Source organism: Dromiciops gliroides, chromosome 3 (assembly GCF_019393635.1).
Source record: "Dromiciops gliroides isolate mDroGli1 chromosome 3, mDroGli1.pri, whole genome shotgun sequence".
Lineage (NCBI taxonomy): Eukaryota > Metazoa > Chordata > Mammalia > Microbiotheria > Microbiotheriidae > Dromiciops > Dromiciops gliroides.
Window position 1 is genome coordinate 656595111 of NC_057863.1, and position 19897 is coordinate 656615007.

Here is a 19897-nt window from a genome sequence, read left to right on the forward strand (position 1 = left end):
TTGATCAATAAATCACCATTCAAGTCAATTCAATTCCACAAACAAACAAAAAAGAAACCTATCATAATAGAGGGAAAGAAGGGAGGGGTAAGCATTGTTTCAACCATACTCTCATCTCATTTGGTCAAAGAGGGAATAACATATACGCTCATTTGGATAAAGGAATTTAGCTTACCCTTTATGGAAGTAAAGGGTCAGGGGAAAGGCAGGGCAGATAGAAGGGAGGAAGAAGCAGGGAAGAATGGGTAAAAGAAAAGGGAGGGATGGCTGATAAAAGGGAAGGAAGATTGGGGGAAGAAGGGGTCAGGAAAGAAAATGCTGGGTGAGTAGGAATAGGGTGAAAGAAGAAAGTACAAAGGGGAAAATAGGATTGAAGGAAATAGATAGTAATCATAATTCTTGAATGTGAATGGAATGAACTCTTCCATAAAAACAGAAGTAATATCAGAGTGGATTAAAAAGCAGAATTATAAAACATGTTGTTTACAATAAACACATTTGAAGCAAAGAGATAACACAGAGTAAGATAAAGGTTGGAGAAGAATTATAATATATGTATATTTATATTTATATATGTATATATATATATATATTCTGCAGTGGGCCAAACAATGAATTACAGAAATATAAAGAATTAATTGTTATTTGAGGTTTATGATCCCATCTTTTAGCTAGAATTTTTTTAAAAAACTATGGCACGGTGCACTGGCCTCTGGGGCTCCCCCAAACAGCACGGTGTTCCATCCACTGGTTGTAGCTATCGCCATGGCACTGGCACCTCACATCATCACCACTCGCCGATGCCTACATGAGCCTGGCAAAATTATAATGATTGGAAGCCTAGTGAGGGCAGTCATGTGACTGTCAGAGCAGTCATCTAATTGGTTGGGGGCTGCTGGGGTTGCTGGGAAGGGGAGGAGAATTTGCCATGCTAGCTGGAAGTGGAAGACAACAGGAGCAAGGCTGTATATTCTCGCTTATTCCTGGTGGTGGTATTTTTTCAGGTTGTATAATTTCCCTTTCCCCATTTTATTTCCTTTCCCTTGATCCTACTGATCCTGTTTGTGTGTTTATAGTTTTTTTTTTAAGTTCGTTCTTGTTAAAATAAAATCCCTGTTCTGTTTTGAGAGAGGCTACAGTCTCCCTTGCTTGCCCCAACATTGCGGCAAGCTGCTTAGGTAACACTCCCAAATAAAAATTGGTCCCCCACAGAAACAATCAATAACTTCATCAAAGAAAATGACAATAATGAGACAACATACCAAAGCTTATGGGATGCAGCCAAAGCAGTTCTTAGGGGACACAGGAGTAAATGACTATAGTAATCTACTGTGTTGACTCCAGCTTCTGGGAAACAGGAAGATTGTATTTCAGAAACTATTCATAGAACAACATCTTACACTGTATACTAAAATGAGGTCAAAATGGGTACATGATTTTAAACATCAAGGGTGATATCATAGGTACATTGGAAGAGAAATAATAGTTTACCTCCCAGATCTATGGAGAAGAGAACAATTTATGACCAAACAAAAGATAGAGAATATTATGAAATGCCAAAATGGATGATTTTGATTGCATTAAATTAAAAAGGTTTGAACAACAGAAGCATTGTGACAAAAATTAGAAGGGAGACAGAAGCTGGGAAACAATTTATACAGCCAGTATTTCTGATAAAGGCTTCATTTCTAAACTATATAGGTAACTATATCAAATTTATAAGAATACAAGTTATTCCCCAATTGCAAAATGGCCAAAGGATATGAACAGGCAGTTTTCAGATGAAGAAATCAAAGCTATTTATTGCCATATGAAAATAATGCTCTAAATCACTAGTGATTAGAGAAATGCAAATTAAAACAACTCTGAGGTACCAACTCGTAATCTCATCATATTGGCTAATATGACAAAAAAGGAAAATAATAAATGCTGGAGAAGCTGTGGAAAAAATTGCAACCTAATGCATTGTTGGTGGAGCTGTGGCCTGATCCAACCATTCTGGAGAGCAATTTAGAACTATGCCCAAAGGGCTATAAAACTGTGCATTCCCTTTGACCCATCAATACCACAATTAGGTAATATCCCAAAGAGGTCATAGAAAAGGGGAAAGGATCCATATGTACAAAAATATTTATAGCTGCTTTTTTGTGCTGGCAAAGAATTGAAAATTGAGGGGATGCCCATCAACTGGGGGATGGCTGAACAAGTTGTGGTTTATGAATGCCATGGAATACTATTGCACTGTAAAAAATGATGAGTAGGTGGATTTCAGAGAAATGTGGAAGGACTTATATGAACTGATGCTGAGTGAGATGAGCACAGCCAAAACATTGTACACAATATCAGCAACATTGTGTGATGATCAAATGTGATAAAACTCAACTCTTTTCTTTTTTTTCTTTTTTTAATTTCTTTTTTTTTTTAGTGAGGCCATTGGGGTTAAGTGACTTACCCAGGGTCACACAGCTAGTAAGTGTTAAGTGTCTGAGGCTGGATTTGAACTCAGGTACGTCTGACTCCAGGGCCGGTGCTCTATCCACTGCACCACCTAGCCGCCCCTTAAACTCAACTCTTTTCAACAGTACAATGGTCCAAGACAATTACAAGGGATTCATGATGGAAATTGATCTCCACATCCATAAAAAAGAACCGTGGAATCTGGATGCAGATTGAACCATGCTGTTTCTACTTTTATTTGTGTTTTTGTTGGGGTTTTTTTTGGAGGTTTTTTCCATTTTGTTTCTGATTCTTCTTTCACAACATTGACTAATGCTGAAATATGTTTATTGTGATTGTACATATATAACCTATATCAGATTGCTTGCCTGTATTGGAGGAGGGGGGAAGGAAGGGAGGGAGGGAGAAAAATTTGGAACTAGAAATCTTACAAAAACAAATGTTGAAAACTATCTCTCCAAATAACTAGAAAATAATAAAATGCTTTTATGATAAAAAAAGAACCCACCTCCCAGGGTTCTTTTAGGGATTACATGGTAGTAAAATATTTACTACAATGGCTGGTATATAGAAAAAGCATATTCAACTAAATTAGGGCCACCTGGTTTATAATTAATTGGTTCTGTTTCAAGATTTGAAAATTCCTAATACTGTTTTAAGGTATTATTATATTTCTAAAATTTTTATGGTGTATAATTTGGTAAGCAATTGTATCAGCTATGGTAGAAAAACAATTTATCTTATATTCTACATGTTGTTAGATTAAGAAACTGTACTGTTAAAAGGGGAGTGAATGGGTTAGGAAGCTGTTGGTCATTCTGTCAGCCCTGCTAACCATGTGTTCTGAAGTACTGTGATTAGGACTCATAAATTTCAAGATTTTCCTATATTTAAGAGGAAGTTCACCTATGAAAATGATGAGATTGTTAACTAAGCTACTTGGAGTTAATGTTTTAATCAAGTATTTACATACATATTTTTAAAGAGAAATTGGTAATTAAAAAGGAAAATGCATTGTGAAATCTCCTTTGTGATTCTATAAGTAATCTTAGGGACCATACAGTCATAAGTCTTAAAGCAACCTATACACAATTTTTTATGTGTGGTGAAATGGGAGTGAAAATTCCAAGCTCCTAAGGTAAAATGAATTTCATCTAAGTTTATTGTCTATCATTTGTGGACGTTATAGATATCTTGAAATTTATACATCTTGAAGGAACTTGGTATTTAAAAACTCTACCACTTTTAGAAGATTAACTTTGCTTTAAAGTGTGAAAGTGAGATTGCTTTGGAAAGGGTTATATGTTAATCATTTTCTAGGGGATTAAGTAAACTTTAACATATTCCCTATCTGTGTGGGATTCCGAAATGCGTTTAGTTTCCTTGATGTGATATAATGAAAGACAAAGAAAAGAAAAAGATATTGATCACATTTTTAAAGGCCTGGTAAACTTTGTTATGTTGATAAGGCTAGTTTATTTGAGTGTTTTCCTTTTTGGCTAACAAGAAACCCCTCACCCCCGCTGCAAACCCCTTTTGATGAAAGGAGGGTAGTAACTGGGAATTTATTTTCTTATAATACTTTTAGGTTCTATTTAGGTTAAAGATATTTTACACCAACTTAATCTTGACAAATTCCAATTGTGAAGGTATATTTTTACTTTAAGGTTGAAAAAGATATATCTGTCATTCTAGTTTCTGACTAATTCATGAAAGTTTAATGGGTATTCCTTTGAACATCAGGATAGATTTTGAACTATTTTTTAAGGAAAAATACTTTTTTTTAAAAATCTGAATAGAATTTTATTTTCCAAAATATATGTAAAAACAAAATTTTAACATCAATTTTTCAAAAACTTTGTGTTCCAACTTCTCTTCCCCCCTCCATTTCCATCCCCCACCCACAAGAACTCAATCAATTCAAAATAAGTTATACATGAGTAGTCATGGAAACAATCCCATATTAGCTAGTTGTGAGAGAGGAGAAATACTTTTTAGGAAGTACCTATGTTAAAAAATTTGTAAAAAACTTTTTTTGTGTGTTGAAGGAAAGGATCTTTTGTGTGATTTTGGAAGGCCTATTAAATTTTATTGGTTGCCTAATGTATTGCATTAATTTGAAACTGATAACAATTATGTCCAAACTTACTATGATTAGGTTTTATTCTCAGAGGGGAAAACTTTTCTGGTACCCTGAAAATTATTTTTTCTTTTGATTCTTTAGGAGACACAGCAGCAGGAAGCAGTCAATGGAAGCAATATCTGAGACCTAAGTCTAGTATCTCTGAGAAAAAGAGGATGCTAGGCAGAACCAAGATGGTGGAGCAAAGGCAGTGTGATGAAATAATGGGATTTAGCAGATACTCAAAGACCCACCTGGAGATTCGAGACAGATTGAATCAAGTGAGAGTGATTGACTGCTGATTAAGCCTACTTCAAGTTAACTGGATTGTAATCACACCTGGCTATCCCTTAAGAAGGTATTGTTCTCAGAAACTAGACTGTGAACTCAACTTGAGAACACCTTCAAAGCCAATGGATTTGGATGACGCCAACCAATCACCTTGAAGCAGTGTATAAGGACCGCCTCTGTTCCAGATATATAAAAAAACTTCCACAAACAGCTTTCGAAGGGGTTCCTGATCAAAGAAGGCTTGTGGAGGAGGACTTCAGGAAGAACCCAACCAAGCTGGAACTCTAGGCTAGGTAGGACTTCTTTTTCATAACCTTCTGAACTCTTTGTAAATATCTATATGCTCTAATAAATGTTTTAATGCCCAAGACTGGTACTGAAGCCTTTTAATTTTTGGCGACCACAATTAAGATTTAAACATCACAGCAGTAAGCTCTCAGAACTCACAACATGGCCATCCAAAACACCTCGAAATAATGCCATAGGATAATTCCTAGAGAAGTAGAACCCACAAAAGAAACAGGCTGAGATTAATTTTCCAGCCAAAGATGGCTTAAAAGGTTGGCAGGAGGGGGCTGCTGTGCTGGGGCAGGAGTGGAGTCCAACCCCAAGGTCATGCTGACACAGATCCAGTCCCAGGCAGGCCTCTCCAGAGAAAGAGACCCCCTAGTGTCTCTGGGAGTAAGCCAGGGAGATTACCTGGGGAAAGGTTTGACATTAATTCTGTCCATCTATTATCAGGGTAGATTAAGTGAAAACTTACCACTGAAATACTGAATCTATTAATCATTGAATTAACACTAAAGCATCTAAATTACTTATCTTGATATTTTTATTTTAATTTGTTGGTATAAGAAATAGTTAAACTGATGGTGAAATTTGTCATATATGTAAAATACAATTCTTGAAGTATCTCATTTTTCAAAATGATTAGACAAATATTAAAATTCCTTAGAAGCAAAATGTGAATCTGTATATTGTGAGGTTAAAATCATAAACCTGTTTTGCTTTTAAGGAATAGGATTTCAGTAAAGTCAGTTATGTTAGTGAACAATATAATTGATAAACTGTCTTATCTCACCCTGATGGGAAATATGACTTTACCTATATATGTGATTTAATCTGGAATTATAACAGGTGTAGAAATAAAAAAACTAAGTTCAGAATCACCTTAATATTGTTCCCATTGTTTAAAGGAATTCTGAGAACAGTAGACTGCCTTTATATCTATATGAATGTGGTTAATAACTGAACTTGCGGGGGTGGAGCCAAGATGGCGGAGAGGAAGCAGCAAGCTGCCTGAGCTCTCCTTCTGTTCCCTCAAAAAGAACATTAAATCAAGCCTCTGGACAGATTCTGAAACTACAGAACCTGCAAAGGGACAGAGAGACACAGTCTTCCAACCAGAGATCATTTAGAAGACTTCAGGAAAAGGTCGGTCTGACTCAGGCAAAAGGGAGGCCCAGCACAGGGCAGCAACCCAGTGCCGACGGGGGTTGGGGCAAGTCAGCAGGAGCTGCGGGCCACAGCCAAACAACAGAGGCCCCTGGAACCTGGATCAAAAATCTGGTGGCCAAGAAGGACAGTGGAAAAACCTATCTGCACCAGCCGGGAGGGCCACAAACAGGGCAGGCGGGATCGGACGCTGGGATCGGGCACCTGGCCAAGCGCACTCAGACAGGAAGTGCAGGGGGCTGAACTGCACACACTATATAGGCCTCAGAGTAAAATCACGGTCACACAGCACCTATACCCCTGCACAAGAAGCCCAAAACAGGGACCCTGGTGCCCCCAGAGCAGACCTCAACTCAACTTAAAAAATAAATAAATAAGCTGCAATAATGAGTAAGAAGCAAAAAAGAGCCCTCTCCATTGAGAGCTTCTGTATCAATAGGGAAGAAGCCAACGCAAACTCAGATGAGGACAATACCCTCAAATTGCCTACATGTGAAGCCTCACGAGGGAAGGTGAATTGGTCTCAAGAACAAGAAGCCTTCCTAGAAGAGCTCAAAAAGGATTTTAAAAATCAATTGAGAGAGGTAGTAGAAAAAATGGGGAGAGAAATGAAAGCAAAACAAGAAAACTATGAAAAAAGAATCAGCAGCTTGGAAAAGGAAGCACAAAGATTGACTGGCCAAATGGAAAAAAAGGTGCATAATTTCACTGAAGAAAACAATGCCTTAAAAAATTCAGTTGGCCAAATGGAAAAAAAGGTGCATAATCTTACTGAAGAAAACAATGCCTTAAACATTAAAACTGGACAATTGGAAGATAAGGAATCCATGAGACACCAGGAATCAGTCAAGCAGAATCAAAAGAATGAAAAAATAGAAGAAAATGTGAAATACTTCATCGGAAAGACAACTGATCTGGAAAACAGATCGAGGAGAGACAATTTGAGAATCATTGGACTGCCTGAAAGCCATGACCAGAAAAAGAATCTAGACACCATACTCCAGGAAATTATAAGGAGAACTGCCCTGATATCATAGAATCAGAGGATAAAATCATCATTGAAAGAATCCACCAATCAACTCCTGAAGAGATCCCAAAAGGAAACTCCAAGGAATATTGTAGCCAAATTCCAGAATTATCAGGTGAAGGAGAAAATACTCCAAGCAGCCAGAAAGAAGCAATTTAAATATCATGGCGCCACAGTCACGATTGCTCAGGACCTGGCAGCTTCAACATTAAAGGACCGCAAGGCTTGGAAATGATATTCCGGAAGGCAAAGGAGCTTGGATTGCAGCCAAGAATCTATTACCCAGCAAAAATGTTCATTCTCTTTCAGGGGAAAAGATGGACATTTAATGACATTGGGGACTTTCAATCTTTCCTGGTGAAAAGACCAGAACTGAATAGAAAATTCGATCTCAATATACAAGGACCCAAGAGCAGTTTGAAAAGGTTAACAGAGGGGGAGAAAAAAAAGGTTACCCTATTAGGTTAAACTGTTTATATCCCTACACAGGAAGATAATACTCATAACTCTTAAGAATTGTAAATGTATTTGGCAGAGAGACGGACTTTACACAGAGGGTATAATATAAATTGTCTTTGAGGTGATAATAAAAAAAAGAATTAAGGGGTTAAAAAGGGAGTCTATGGGGAGGAGAGGAAAGGGGAGGTAGAATGGGATGAATTATATCATATGAAGGGGTGGAAAAAAACCTATTACAATAGAGGGAAAGAAAGGAGGGGGGAACATTGTTTCAACTCTACTCTCATTAGATTTGATTCAAAGAGGGAATAACATATACGTTCATTGGGATAAAGAAACTTAACTCATTCTTTAGGGAAGCAAAAGGGGAAGGGAAAGGGGGAGACTGATAGAAGGGAGGACAAAAGCAAGGGAGAAAAGGGTAAAGAAAAGAGAGGGGGGTGATAAAAAGGGAGGGTAGATTGGGGGAGGCAGGGGTAAGAAGTAAAATGTCAGTGAGGAGGAATAGGGTGAAAGAAGGTGGGAAAGTACAAAGGGGGTAAATAGAATGGAGGGGAATAGACAGTCAGTAATAATAACTGTGAATGTGAATGGGATGAACTCTGCTATAAAACGGAAGTGAATTGCAGAGTGGATTAAAAACCAGAATCCTGGGGCAGCTAGGTGGCGCAGTGGATAGAGCACCAACCCTGGAGTCAGGAGGACCTGAGTTCAAATCACTTACTAGCTATGTGACCCTAGGCAAGTCACTTAACCCCAATTGCCTCACCAAAAACAAAACAAACAAACAAACAACAACAACAAAAACAGAATCCTACAATATGCTGTTTACAAGAAACACATTTGAAGCAGAGAGATACACACAGAGTAAAGGTAAAAGCTGGAGCAGAATATATTATGCTTCAGCTAAAGTAAAAAAAGCAGGGGTAGCAATCCTTATCTCAGACAAAGTGCAGGCAAAAATAGATCTCATTAAAAGAGATAAGGAAGGAAATTATATCTTGCTTAAAGGTACTATAGATAATGAAGTAATATCAATATTAAATATGTATGCGCCAAGTGGTATAGCATCCAAGTTCTTAGAGGAGAAGTTAAATGAGTTACAAGAGGAATCAGACAGTAATACTATACTAGTGAGGGATCTGAATCTCCCCCTCTCAGAATTAGATAAATCTAGCCGAAAAATAAATAAGAAAGAAGTGAAAGAGGTGAATAGATTACTAGAAAAGTTAGACATGATAGATGTCTGGAGAAAATTGAATGGGGATAGAAAGGAATATACCATCTTCTCAGCAGTACATGGCACATTTTCAAAAATTGACCATGTATTAGGGCACAAAAACATCATAGTCAAATGTAGAAAGGCAGAAATAGTAAATGCATCCTTTTCAGATCATGATACAATAAAAATTACATGTAAGAAAGAGCCAGGGAAAAGTAGAATGAAAATCAATCGGAAACTAAATAATTTCATTCTAAAGAATGAATGGGCCAAACAACAAATCATAGAAACAATCAATAACTATATCCAAGAGAATGACAATAATGAGACAACATACCAAAATCTATGGGATGCAGTCAAAGCAGTGCTTAGGGGAAATTTTATAGCTCTAAATGCTTACATGAATAAAAAAGAGAAAGAGGAGATTAATGAATTGGGCATGCAATTTAAAAAGCTAGAAAAAGAACAAATTAGAAATCCCCAATTAGATACTAAATTAGAGATCCTGAAAATCAAAGGAGAAATTAATAAGATTGAAAGCAAAAAAACTATAGAATTAATCAATAAAACTAAGAGCTGGTTTTATGAAAAAATCAATAAAATAGATAAAATATTGATTAATTTGATTTAAAAAAAGAAAGAAGAAAAACAAATTACCAGTATCAAAAATGAAAAGGGTGATGTTACCACCAATGAAGTGGAAATTAAATCAATAATTAGGAATTATTTTGCCCAACTGTATGCCAATAAATTTGACAATCTAAATGAAATGGATGAATATTTACAAAAATACAAACTGCCCAGGTTAACTGAAGAGGAAATAAAATCCTTAAATTAACCCATCTTAGAAAAAGGAAATTGAACAAGCCATTAATGAACTCCCTAAGAAAAAATCCCCAGGGCCAGATGGGTTTACGGGTGAATTTACCAAACATTTAAAGAACAATTTAATTCCAATATTATACAAATTATTTGGAAAAATAGGTGAAGAAGAAGTTCTACCAAATTCATTTTATGACACAAATATGGTGGTGATACCAAACCAGGCAACGCAAAAACAGAGAAAGAAAATTATAGACCAATTTCCCTAATGAATATTGATGCTAAAATCTTAAATAAGATATTAGCAAGGAGATTACAGCAAGTGATCACCAGGATAATACACTATGACCAGGTGGGATTTATACCAAGAATGCAGGGCTGGTTCAACATTAGGAAAACTATTAGCATAATCAACCACATTAATAAGAAAACCAACCAAAATCATATGATTATCTCAATAGATGCAGAGAAAGCTTTTGACAAAATACAACACCCATTCCTAATAAAAACACTGGAGAGTTTAGGAATAGGGGGAGCTTTCCTTAAAATAATAAACAGTATCTACCTAAAGCCATCAGCAAGTATTATATGCAATGGAGATAAATTAGAAGCCTTTCCAATAAGATCAGGGGTGAAACAGGGATGTCCATTATCACCCCTATTATTTAATATTGTACTAGAAATGTTAGCTTTAGCAATCAGAGAAGAGAAAGGAATTAAAGGAATTAGAATAGGCAAGGAGGAAATAAAACTATCACTCTTTGCAGATGATATGATGGTATACTTAAAGAATCCTAGAGAATCAACTCAAAAATTACTTGAAACAATTAACAACTTTAGCAAAGTAGCAGGATATAAAATAAATCCACATAAATCATCAGCATTTCTATACATGACCAACAATGTCCAGTGGCAAGAGATAGAAAGAAAAATTCCATTTAAAGTAACAGTAGATAATATAAAATACTTGGGAGTCTACTTGCCAAGATAAACCCAGGAATTCTATGTACACAACCACCAAACACTCTTCAGATAAATCAAATCATATCTAAATAATTGGAAAGATATCAAATGCTCATGGATAGGCAGAGTTAATATAGTAAAAATAACAATACTGCCTAAATTAATTTACTTATTCAGTGCCATACCAATCAGACTACCTAAAAATTATTTTATAGAGCTAGAAAAAATAATAACAAAATTCATCTGGAAAAACAAAAAATCAAGAATATCCAGGGAAATAATGAAAAAAAATTCACAGGAAGGTGGGTTAGCGGTACCAAACCTGGAGCTTTACTATAAAGCGGCAGTCATCAAAACTATCTGGTACTGGCTAAAAAATAGAGTGGTAGATCAATGGAATAGGCTAGGCTCAGGAAATGCAGTAGTAAATGACACTAGTAATGTAGTGTTTGATAAACCCAAAGACTCCAGCTTCTGGGATAGGAACTCAGTATTTGACAAAAACTGCTGGGAAAACTGGAAGATAGTATGGCAGAAATTAGGCATAGACCAACATCTTACACCTTATACTAAAATAAGGTCAAAATGGATACACGATTTAGACATAAGAGGTGATACCATAGGTAAATTAGGAGAGAAAGGAATAGTCTATCTATCAGACCTTTGGAAAGGAAAACAGTTTATGACCAAACAAGAGATAGAGTATATTATAAGATGCAAAATGGATCATTTTGATCACATTAAATTTAAAAAAATTGTACAAACTGAAGCAATGCATCCAAAATTAGAAGGGAGGCAGAAAGCTGGGAAACAATTTTTGAGGCCAGTGCTTCTGATAAAGGCCTCATCTCTAAAATATATAGGGAACTAAATCAGATTTATAAGAATCCAAGTCATTCCCCAATTGAGAAATGGTCAAAGGATATGAACAGGGCAGTTTTCTGATGAAGAAACCAAAGCTATCTATTCCCATATGAAAAAATGCTCTAAATCTCTAATGATTTAGAGAGATGCAAATTAAAACAACACTGAGGTACCACCTGACACCTATCAGATTGGCTAAAATGACAAAAAAGGAAAATAATAAATGTTGGAGAAGCTGTGGGAAAATTAGAACACTAATGCATTGTTGGTGGAGCTGTGAACTGATCCAACCATTCTGGAGAGCAGTTTGGAATTATGCCCAAAGGGCGATAAAACTGTGCATACCCTTTGACCCAGCAATACCACTTTTGGGTCTCTTTCCCAAAGAAATCACGGAAGGGGGAAAGGGACCCACATGTACAAAAATATTTATAGCTGCTCTTTACGTGGTAGCAAGCAATTGGAAGTTGAGGGGGTTCCCATCAATTGGGGAATGGCTGGACAAGTTGTGGTATATGAATACAGTGGAATACTATTGTGCTGTAAGAAATGATGAGCAGGAGGAGTTCAGAGGAACCTGGAGGGTCTTGTGTGAGCTGATGATGAGTGAGATAAACAGAACCAGAAGAACATTGTACACAGTATCATCAACATTGAGTGTTGATCTACTGTGATGGACTATATTCTTCTCACCAATGCAATGGTACAGAAGAGTTCCAGGGAACTCATGATGGAAGAGGATCTCCAAATCCAAGAAAAAAAAAAAGAACTGCAGGAGTATAGATGCTGAATGAACCATACTATTTCTTTTGTTTTTGGTGCTGTTGTTTTTTTCTATTTTGAGGTTTTTCATCAGTGCTCTGATTTTTTTCTCTTATAACATGACTAATGCAGAAATAGGATTAATGTTATTATGTGTGTGTGTGTGTATATATATATATATATATATATATATATATATATATATATATATATATATATATATCCTATATCAGATTACCTGCTGTCTAGGGGAGGGGGAAGGGAGGGGAGGGAGGGAGAAAAATCTGAAATTGTAAATCTTGTATAAACAAAAGATGAGAACTATCTTTACATGTAATGGAAAAAAATAAAATACTTTATTAATTTAAAAAAACTGAACTTGCAAATATGAAACATTGTCAACTCATTTTTCTACATCCCATCCAAAATCTTTTTGTTGTTTGTTATTAAGTATTTTGAAGCAAAATAATTTGTTTAATATTGACTTTTGGGATGAAAAAGCATCCACTTAGCCTGAGTACTAGTTATACCGTGATTTTTCTGTAATAAATGTCTTACTGTTACCAATATGAGATTATAGTCAATACTTATCTAGGATACATAATCCTTGAGAAGTGAATTCACCTCAAATGCTGATTATCAGAACCTACTATGTTCAACATTATGGGAGTGTTAACTAATATTGTTCTGAGTCTGACTCCAGGTATGATCAAGGAATGCTATTTAACCAATGAACCATGATGCCAGCAATCTTATAGGGTTTTACATGCATAAATTTCAGGCAGAAATGTCATGGGAAAGGCTGGGAGAATGACTTTTGGCAAGAGGTAGGATTCTCCTGACTCAATTTCCCCAGTATGACACATGGAATAGAAAAATATCCCATCTGACTGACTTTGGCTCTGGTTCAATCCAACTGGCCATCTGCACAACTTTTGCCTGGAATTGTGGTGAAATTATGGAAAATTTATTTTCTCTTATATATAATTATTTACCTATTCTTTTATAGTAACTTCCTATAATCGTGTCAGATGTCATGTGATGAACACAATATTGGATCCTTACCTCTTAAATTAATGCTGAACCATATCTGTATTAGCATGCTGAGACACAGGTATAAAATTTGAGCTATTTGGCCTGGACTTTTTATATTTTCTATATTCCAAACAACTAACAGTTATTTACCTTTGACATCTGTTACTAGCTATACATTTCTGTGTAAGATAAGGTCTTTTAATTTTTCATAATGATATTGGCATAATTAGGCAATTGATGCAAAGATTTTTGAAACCAGGATATGATTTTGTTATTTAGTAAATATCACAATTGTCTCAGTTCCATGTTAAGGAATGGAATATCAGCATAACTTGTGATCTATTTTGTAAATGCCTTAGAGTATGATCCACTTTTGTTAGAGGGCATTCATTTGAACATGACTAGAAGTTGAAAACGTTTCTATAACTTATTTGATATTCACTGTCTTAAAATTGTTCACTCAATGTATTTTTGCATATCACCTCTGGACCTGTTGTCACACTAAAGTTAATCTGACAACTTTTATATTAATTTATTTTTGCATTAAGGTCCATTTTATGAAAAGGACTCTGACATTTCTTGCTAGAATCTCATCTTCTTAATGGGGCATTGAATAATGCCAAGTGTGAAATTGGGTTCTAATTTTCTGTTTGTATCTGAGTTTCATATATATATAAAATCAACATAACAACTGCACAAAAATTGTAAAAGTCTCTAAAGCTTCCAAATTTCATTTTCTGATAATAGAGACATAAGGTTTGTGTTGACTTTCATTATCTGACTTGGTTGCTAGCAAAGTAATTTAAAGTCGTGTTAAGATCAGTTTTGTAGATTTTTAATAGAAGAAGAGGATCTCTAAAAGTAACCTGAATATAAGAAGACAGAGCTGGGGAAGAATTGCTCTGAGATCACATCGGGAATAGAGAGCTGCGTCTGGAGGATCAGAAAACTGTATGAGATGAGACTTCGGAGACTTGAATGGACATTTTTTTCTCATTGTTTAATTTTTTCCCTGCGTCCCTAATTTGTAATGTCTACTTACTAAAGGGGACATCCCCCTCTGGTTCTGTCAATGTGTCATCCAATTTCTCCCTTTTCCCCTTCACATTGTTACCCATCATAAGGCCCATAGTTAAGAACCCTTGGCAAAGTATTTGTAAATCAGTTAGTGATTCACTGAGGAAACTTCATCTCTCAATTAGAATCAAGTGGGGGGTTGTGAGAAGTAATTATTAATTACCTACATCTTGGGGAACCCAGTAATCTCCCATGTTTCTTAATCTTTATTTCCACACACACACACACACACACACACACACACTCCAAAAGCAAGCTCTCCTTGAAAATAAGATTCATCTGGGCCAAAGGAATCTTAGGTAAAGACAGATCTGTTTGTGTAGATAGTTAAAGGACTTTACTGATGAGATTTGGCCTGCATGAACCAGTTCTAGGTGGGAACCATTGCACCCCCATCAACTTGGGTGGGTCCATATTTTTTCTCTGATTTTATCTTTTTCTTTTTTTTTTTTTGGTGAGACAATTGAGGTTAAATGACTTGCCCAGGATCACACAGTTAGTAAGTGTCAAGTGTCTGAGGCTGGATTTGAACTCAGGTCCTCCTGAATCCAGGCCTGGTGCTTTATCCAACTCTGATGTTATCTTTTTTTTTTTTTTTTGCTTATTTGTTTTTGTTTTTGTTTTGAAGAGCAATGAGGGTTAAGTGACTTGCCCAAGGTCACACAGCTAGTAAGTAAGTGTCTGAGGCTGGATTTGAACTCAGGTACTTCTGAATCCAGGGCCAGTGCTTTATCCACTGTACCACCTAGCTGCCCCCTTTTAAAATTTTTGTTTGTTTGTTTTTCTGACGTTATCTTGACTAAGAGTTGAGTGGCCTGAGTTGCTTATCCCCAGACTTCATTTTGTACCTGGAGGTACAAAAATCCCTGAAGGTAGGCATGACAGGACAAGAGGAAGGGGGAGCAAAAGGAAAGCAATAATACTTCCAGGCAAGAAATGAGCCAGAGGGAGGACATCAGATTGTATGGGGTCATCTATCTGGTGCAGTATTCACAGAATGCATGGGCCAGAATTTCCCCTGATATTCAGGGGGGACTAGGAGCCTGTGTCACTTAAGGGAGACCTACAGTACGTAGCTGGGGGCTGTATGGACTCATCACTATAAGAGGAGGGGCCAAGATCTTCCAGGAGAGCAGGCTGTGGCAGAAGTCTCCTCTTCACAAATCTATGAGGGAAAAGAGAGTGGGCATCATAAGTTTGCTCTGAGCCCACCTATGTCACTCCAGTCAAGTCTGAACCCAAATCATGACACACATACACACACCCCAGAGGCTGATACTCTGCTCCTGCCTGAGCATCTTGGGATGAGAAAATCTTGTGTTGTAGGATTGGCACATAAAAAAAGGAACATTGAGGTCTTATTATCCAACTCCGTTTCACAGGTGAGGAAAATAAGGGCCAGAGACATAGAACAAAAGAAACAGAGCTAGGCACAAATTATCTAATGTTCTCATTTTAAAGGACCATGAATTTAAGAGTGAAAGATGCCTTGGAGGTAAATGAGTCTAACTCCCTCATCTTATAAATGCAGAAACTGAGGCAAGGAGAGATTAAGTAACTTGCTCAGAGTAACACAGCTAGGAAGTGTCTGAGATGGGATGTGAGCTTGGTTCTTCCTGCTTCCAAGTCCAGTACCTTCTACACCTAATCATGATGACTTCGAGAGAGCAGTTGAACCTCAGAGGGTTGATCAAGTTCACTGGGGTGGTTTGTGGCAGAGATGACAGCAAAGCCCAGTTCTCCTGGCTCCTAATTCCAGAGGCCCTTCCACTCAGACACACTGCTGCTTGGTCCCCTCAGCCTCCCCTCCCTCAGACTACTAGCCATGGATGGGGCTGATTTAGGTGAGAGATGTTCTAGGGTGCTTAAAATGTCCCCTTTGTTTTCCTCATTGTAAAAGCCCAATTCAAAGGCCACTACTCCAAAAAGTCTTCCCTCCAGTGAGGAATTCCTCTTCTTAGTATGTGAATCCCTTGAGAGAAGGGTCAGCCTTTCATTTTACCTCTATCTCCAGCTCTCAGCCTAACACTTAGAATTCAGGAAGTGCTTAATAAATGCCCTTCCTTCATTTCTTCTCTTTATCCTGATCCCTTTCCCTTTTCCTCTCTCCTCCCTCTCTAACTGCCTCCCTGCCTCCCCATCTTTACTTTCTCCCTCCCTCCCTTCCTCTCTCTCTCTCTCTCTCTCTCTCTCTCTCTCTCTCTCTCCCTGGCTCCCTCCCTCTCTCCTTTCCTCCCCCTCTCCCTCTCTCATTCACTCTTCAGATCACAGAGCTCACACCCCGCCCCCTTCCTTTCCCCCTCACCATTGGGCGAGCACGGTTTCCACAACCCGTTTAAGTTGTAGTTTTCTGTCAGGGCACACCAGGTCCTGCCCAGCACATATCCATCCGCCGTGCAGTCATGGTACAGCTTCTTCCCGAAGAGGAATGGAAACTTACATTCTGGGGGGTCTGTGAAGGCCCAGAGGGTTGGCACAGAGTGAGCACACCCTCAAGAGAGCTCTGTAGACCAAAGGCTCCTTGAGGCAGGGAATAATGAGGCCACTTAGTCCAGTATGCTCCTGAGTACATCCCCCTCTCCAAGTGGTTGGGCAGCCTTTGCTCTAAGACCTTGAGTGATGTGGGTACATTACTCCCTAGGTGGTTCATTTAGTTTCTCATTATTAGGATCTGCCCATTTGCACCTCCATCCAAGCCCTTCTTCACCATTGTTTCTAGTTCTGTCCTCCAGGGCTAAGCAGAAAAAGTGTAATGTTTCTCCTACCCAACAGCCCTTCAAATACTTGAAAATATGCTCCTAAAATCTTCTCTTCTCTGTACTAAATATTCCCATTTCCTCATATGACATGGACTTGAGGCCCTATGTAACTTGTCAGTGACTTTCCCAAAGTGGTGGGTGGGGTGGGGTGGGCCTAGAACTGAACATGATACCAAAAATATAGCCTGACCAGAGCAGAGGACAAAGGGACCATCACCTTCCTTGTTCCTGAGCACCACTCTCCCTGCAGCAGATTATGGAATTGGCTTTCTCTGGGATGTCAGCATCTCACACTGGAAACATGTATTGAGCTTTCAGTCCACTAAGAGTCCCAGATTGTTCTCTCAGGCACTACTCTGTAGGCACACATTCCCCAAATGTACTTGCGTGGTTGGTTTTTTTAAATCCAAGTAGAAAATATTCACTTGCAGAATCCTCCCAGTTCCAGATAAATGGTTGCTCTGTTCTGGAAATATATGGTAAGGGGAATTGGGGAGGGGTGGCACAGAAACCTTGGATGATGCCAGAGTGACTCACCTGTACTAGTACAGTAGCGCCACTTCCCTTTGAAGATGGAATCCACTGAACACCAGGCATAGTCGCTATTCGTTGTTGTGCAGTGATCATAACTCACAGACTCATAGATGAATGGAAAAACACATGGCTTCATGACCTTGTCTGGAGAAAGGATCAGTACTGGCTGGAATGGGGGAAGTGAGGGGTACAGACCAAGAGCCAAAGGCATCTGGTTCTCAATTATCCATTACCCCAAAGTTCCTCAGCTCCCTTTGTTTCATACCCCATCTGCACACTACCATGTTAGCCCAACCTTGAATGTGCACACACTCAGATAGGGTCTGGGTGTGACAGATCTGAGAGCTTTAGTGAAGTGCAGGGAGTATGGAAAACTTGCTGGGACTCAAGTCTCACTACCTCCTCCACTAGATAAAGAAAATCAGTCCCAGAGAGAAAGGAAGGAAGTTAGAACCAGCAAGAAAACTCAAGTATTAGGAGTTGCTTGAAGGCCCTTGAAGTCAGGAGACCTGAGTGTGAATCTCACCTCTGATATTTACCAGGTATGACTGCGGTCAAGCTATTTAAAGTTTGCAGAAATAGGGTTGTAACAAAAACCTTAAACCTTAGACCATTCCATAAGTGTAATATCAGAGTTAGAAGAAGCCTTGAATGTGTGCACATTCAAGGTTGGGCTAACATGGTAGTGTGCAGATGGGGTATGAAACAAAGGGAGCCTTAGAGGATCTAAGCCAACCCAGGACTTGCTTACTCCCAGTTCTGTGCTCTTCTTTTCCCACACAACCCCCCCACCCCTTCCATTCCTCCTTATTTCAGTTCACCTCTCCACAATAACACCCCACAACTCTCCAAAGGACAAATCAGGCTGAACTTGGGCAGAAGCACCTATCTGGAAGCGACCACAGTAGAACATGATGAACACTGGATTTAGTGTGTGAAGACCTAGGTCTGCATACAACATGTATAGCCTGGAACACATCACACCCCTTCTAGAGACTTCAGCTTTCTTGTCTATAAAATAAAGTTTGACTAGAACATCTCAAAAGTCTCTACCAGCTCAAAATAGTGTGAATTTTTCCTCTTTGTTCAAATAACTGATCCTACCCAGTTCCACTCATTCCCAGCCAGGGGGTTGCTGTGGCCAGCTTACAGGAGATTGTTAAATTTTCAGTGTTGGCTTTTACCCTTCAGAAAATGGCAAATATTACAAATCAGAACTTGATTTATTGCTCTGTTGATTGTCTAAACTTGAGAAAGTGATGAAGAAAATATTAGCAATTCAGTTTAAATTAAAAAGTCTAGAAGCAGAGGTAGGAATCAGGGGAGGTAATAGTAGTAATAGAGTAGTAGATGAATGATAATTATTAGAAGGGAGGACAGCATTAGTATTTGAGGTTAAGGATAGAAAGAGGGGTAGAGTTAGTATTGGGGTAATATTCAATATAAGGTTAGGGAGAGGGGTAGGAGACTGAACATTGGCAAAGGTAGGAGTAGGGTTACTATGAGTGTTGGGAAGGCAGAAGATAACCAGACATGAGGTCCCACTGGGGATAGAGGAAGGAGAGGGATGGATAAGTTTGTTCCTTTCTCTCCCTAAGAGCAAGTCCATGGTTTTCTTACCTGGCTTGGGTCGAATGTTTCTATACCTGGTCAAGCCTGAAATGTGACAAGGAAGTGAGTAAATATATATTTTTAGAGCATTTCTGTCCCAATCCATCCACCCACTCACATCTCCCATTTGCCTCCTGAGGCTTCCCTCACCTGCATTGGCCCCATGGAGGCAGAAGAGTAGGCACACCCAGCCTGCCAGCAACCTTCTCTCCAGAATCATCTCAGTCTGAAGCCCTATAGAAGCCAGGCTTCTGTCTTAATCCAGCTCCCAGCTTTATCCCCACAAGCCTTTGCTGTCCCTCCCCCAATCCTCCCACTTCTTCTCTCCTCCCCATGCCTATTTGTCCCTGTTCCCTAACACTATTGGGAACCACTAAAAATAGTCTTGGAGTTAAGCTCAGATGACCTGTGCATAGTGCTACAATTATGTGACACTG

General features: G+C 38.3%; 1 protein-coding gene across 1 annotated transcript; it reads right to left on the reverse strand.

The window, feature by feature from the left end:
- Positions 1 to 16805: 16805 nt before the first annotated feature.
- LOC122748340 (binder of sperm protein homolog 2-like) lies at positions 16806 to 19680 on the reverse strand. The gene is made up of 4 exons (XM_043993997.1): positions 19611 to 19680; positions 19470 to 19505; positions 17853 to 17993; positions 16806 to 17008 (listed from the first exon to the last, which is right to left on the reverse strand). The coding sequence occupies exons 1-4, from the start codon at positions 19678 to 19680 to the stop codon at positions 16806 to 16808; spliced, it is 450 nt and encodes a 149-aa protein (XP_043849932.1).
- Positions 19681 to 19897: the final 217 nt, after the last annotated feature.

What these genes read in the sequence shown, in the direction of transcription:
- LOC122748340 (XM_043993997.1), bottom strand. Translation starts at nt 19,680, where the DNA reads ATGATTCTGGAGAGAAGGTTGCTGGCAGGCTGGGTGTGCCTACTCTTC. An exon ending in CCTCCATGGGGCCAATGCAG is followed by an intron (nt 19,506 to 19,610) that starts GTGAGGGAAGCC and finishes GTCACATTTCAG; the next exon opens with GCTTGACCAGGTATAGAAAC. An exon ending in GCGCTACTGTACTAGTACAG is followed by an intron (nt 17,009 to 17,852) that starts GTGAGTCACTCT and finishes GGGCCTTCACAG; the next exon opens with ACCCCCCAGAATGTAAGTTT.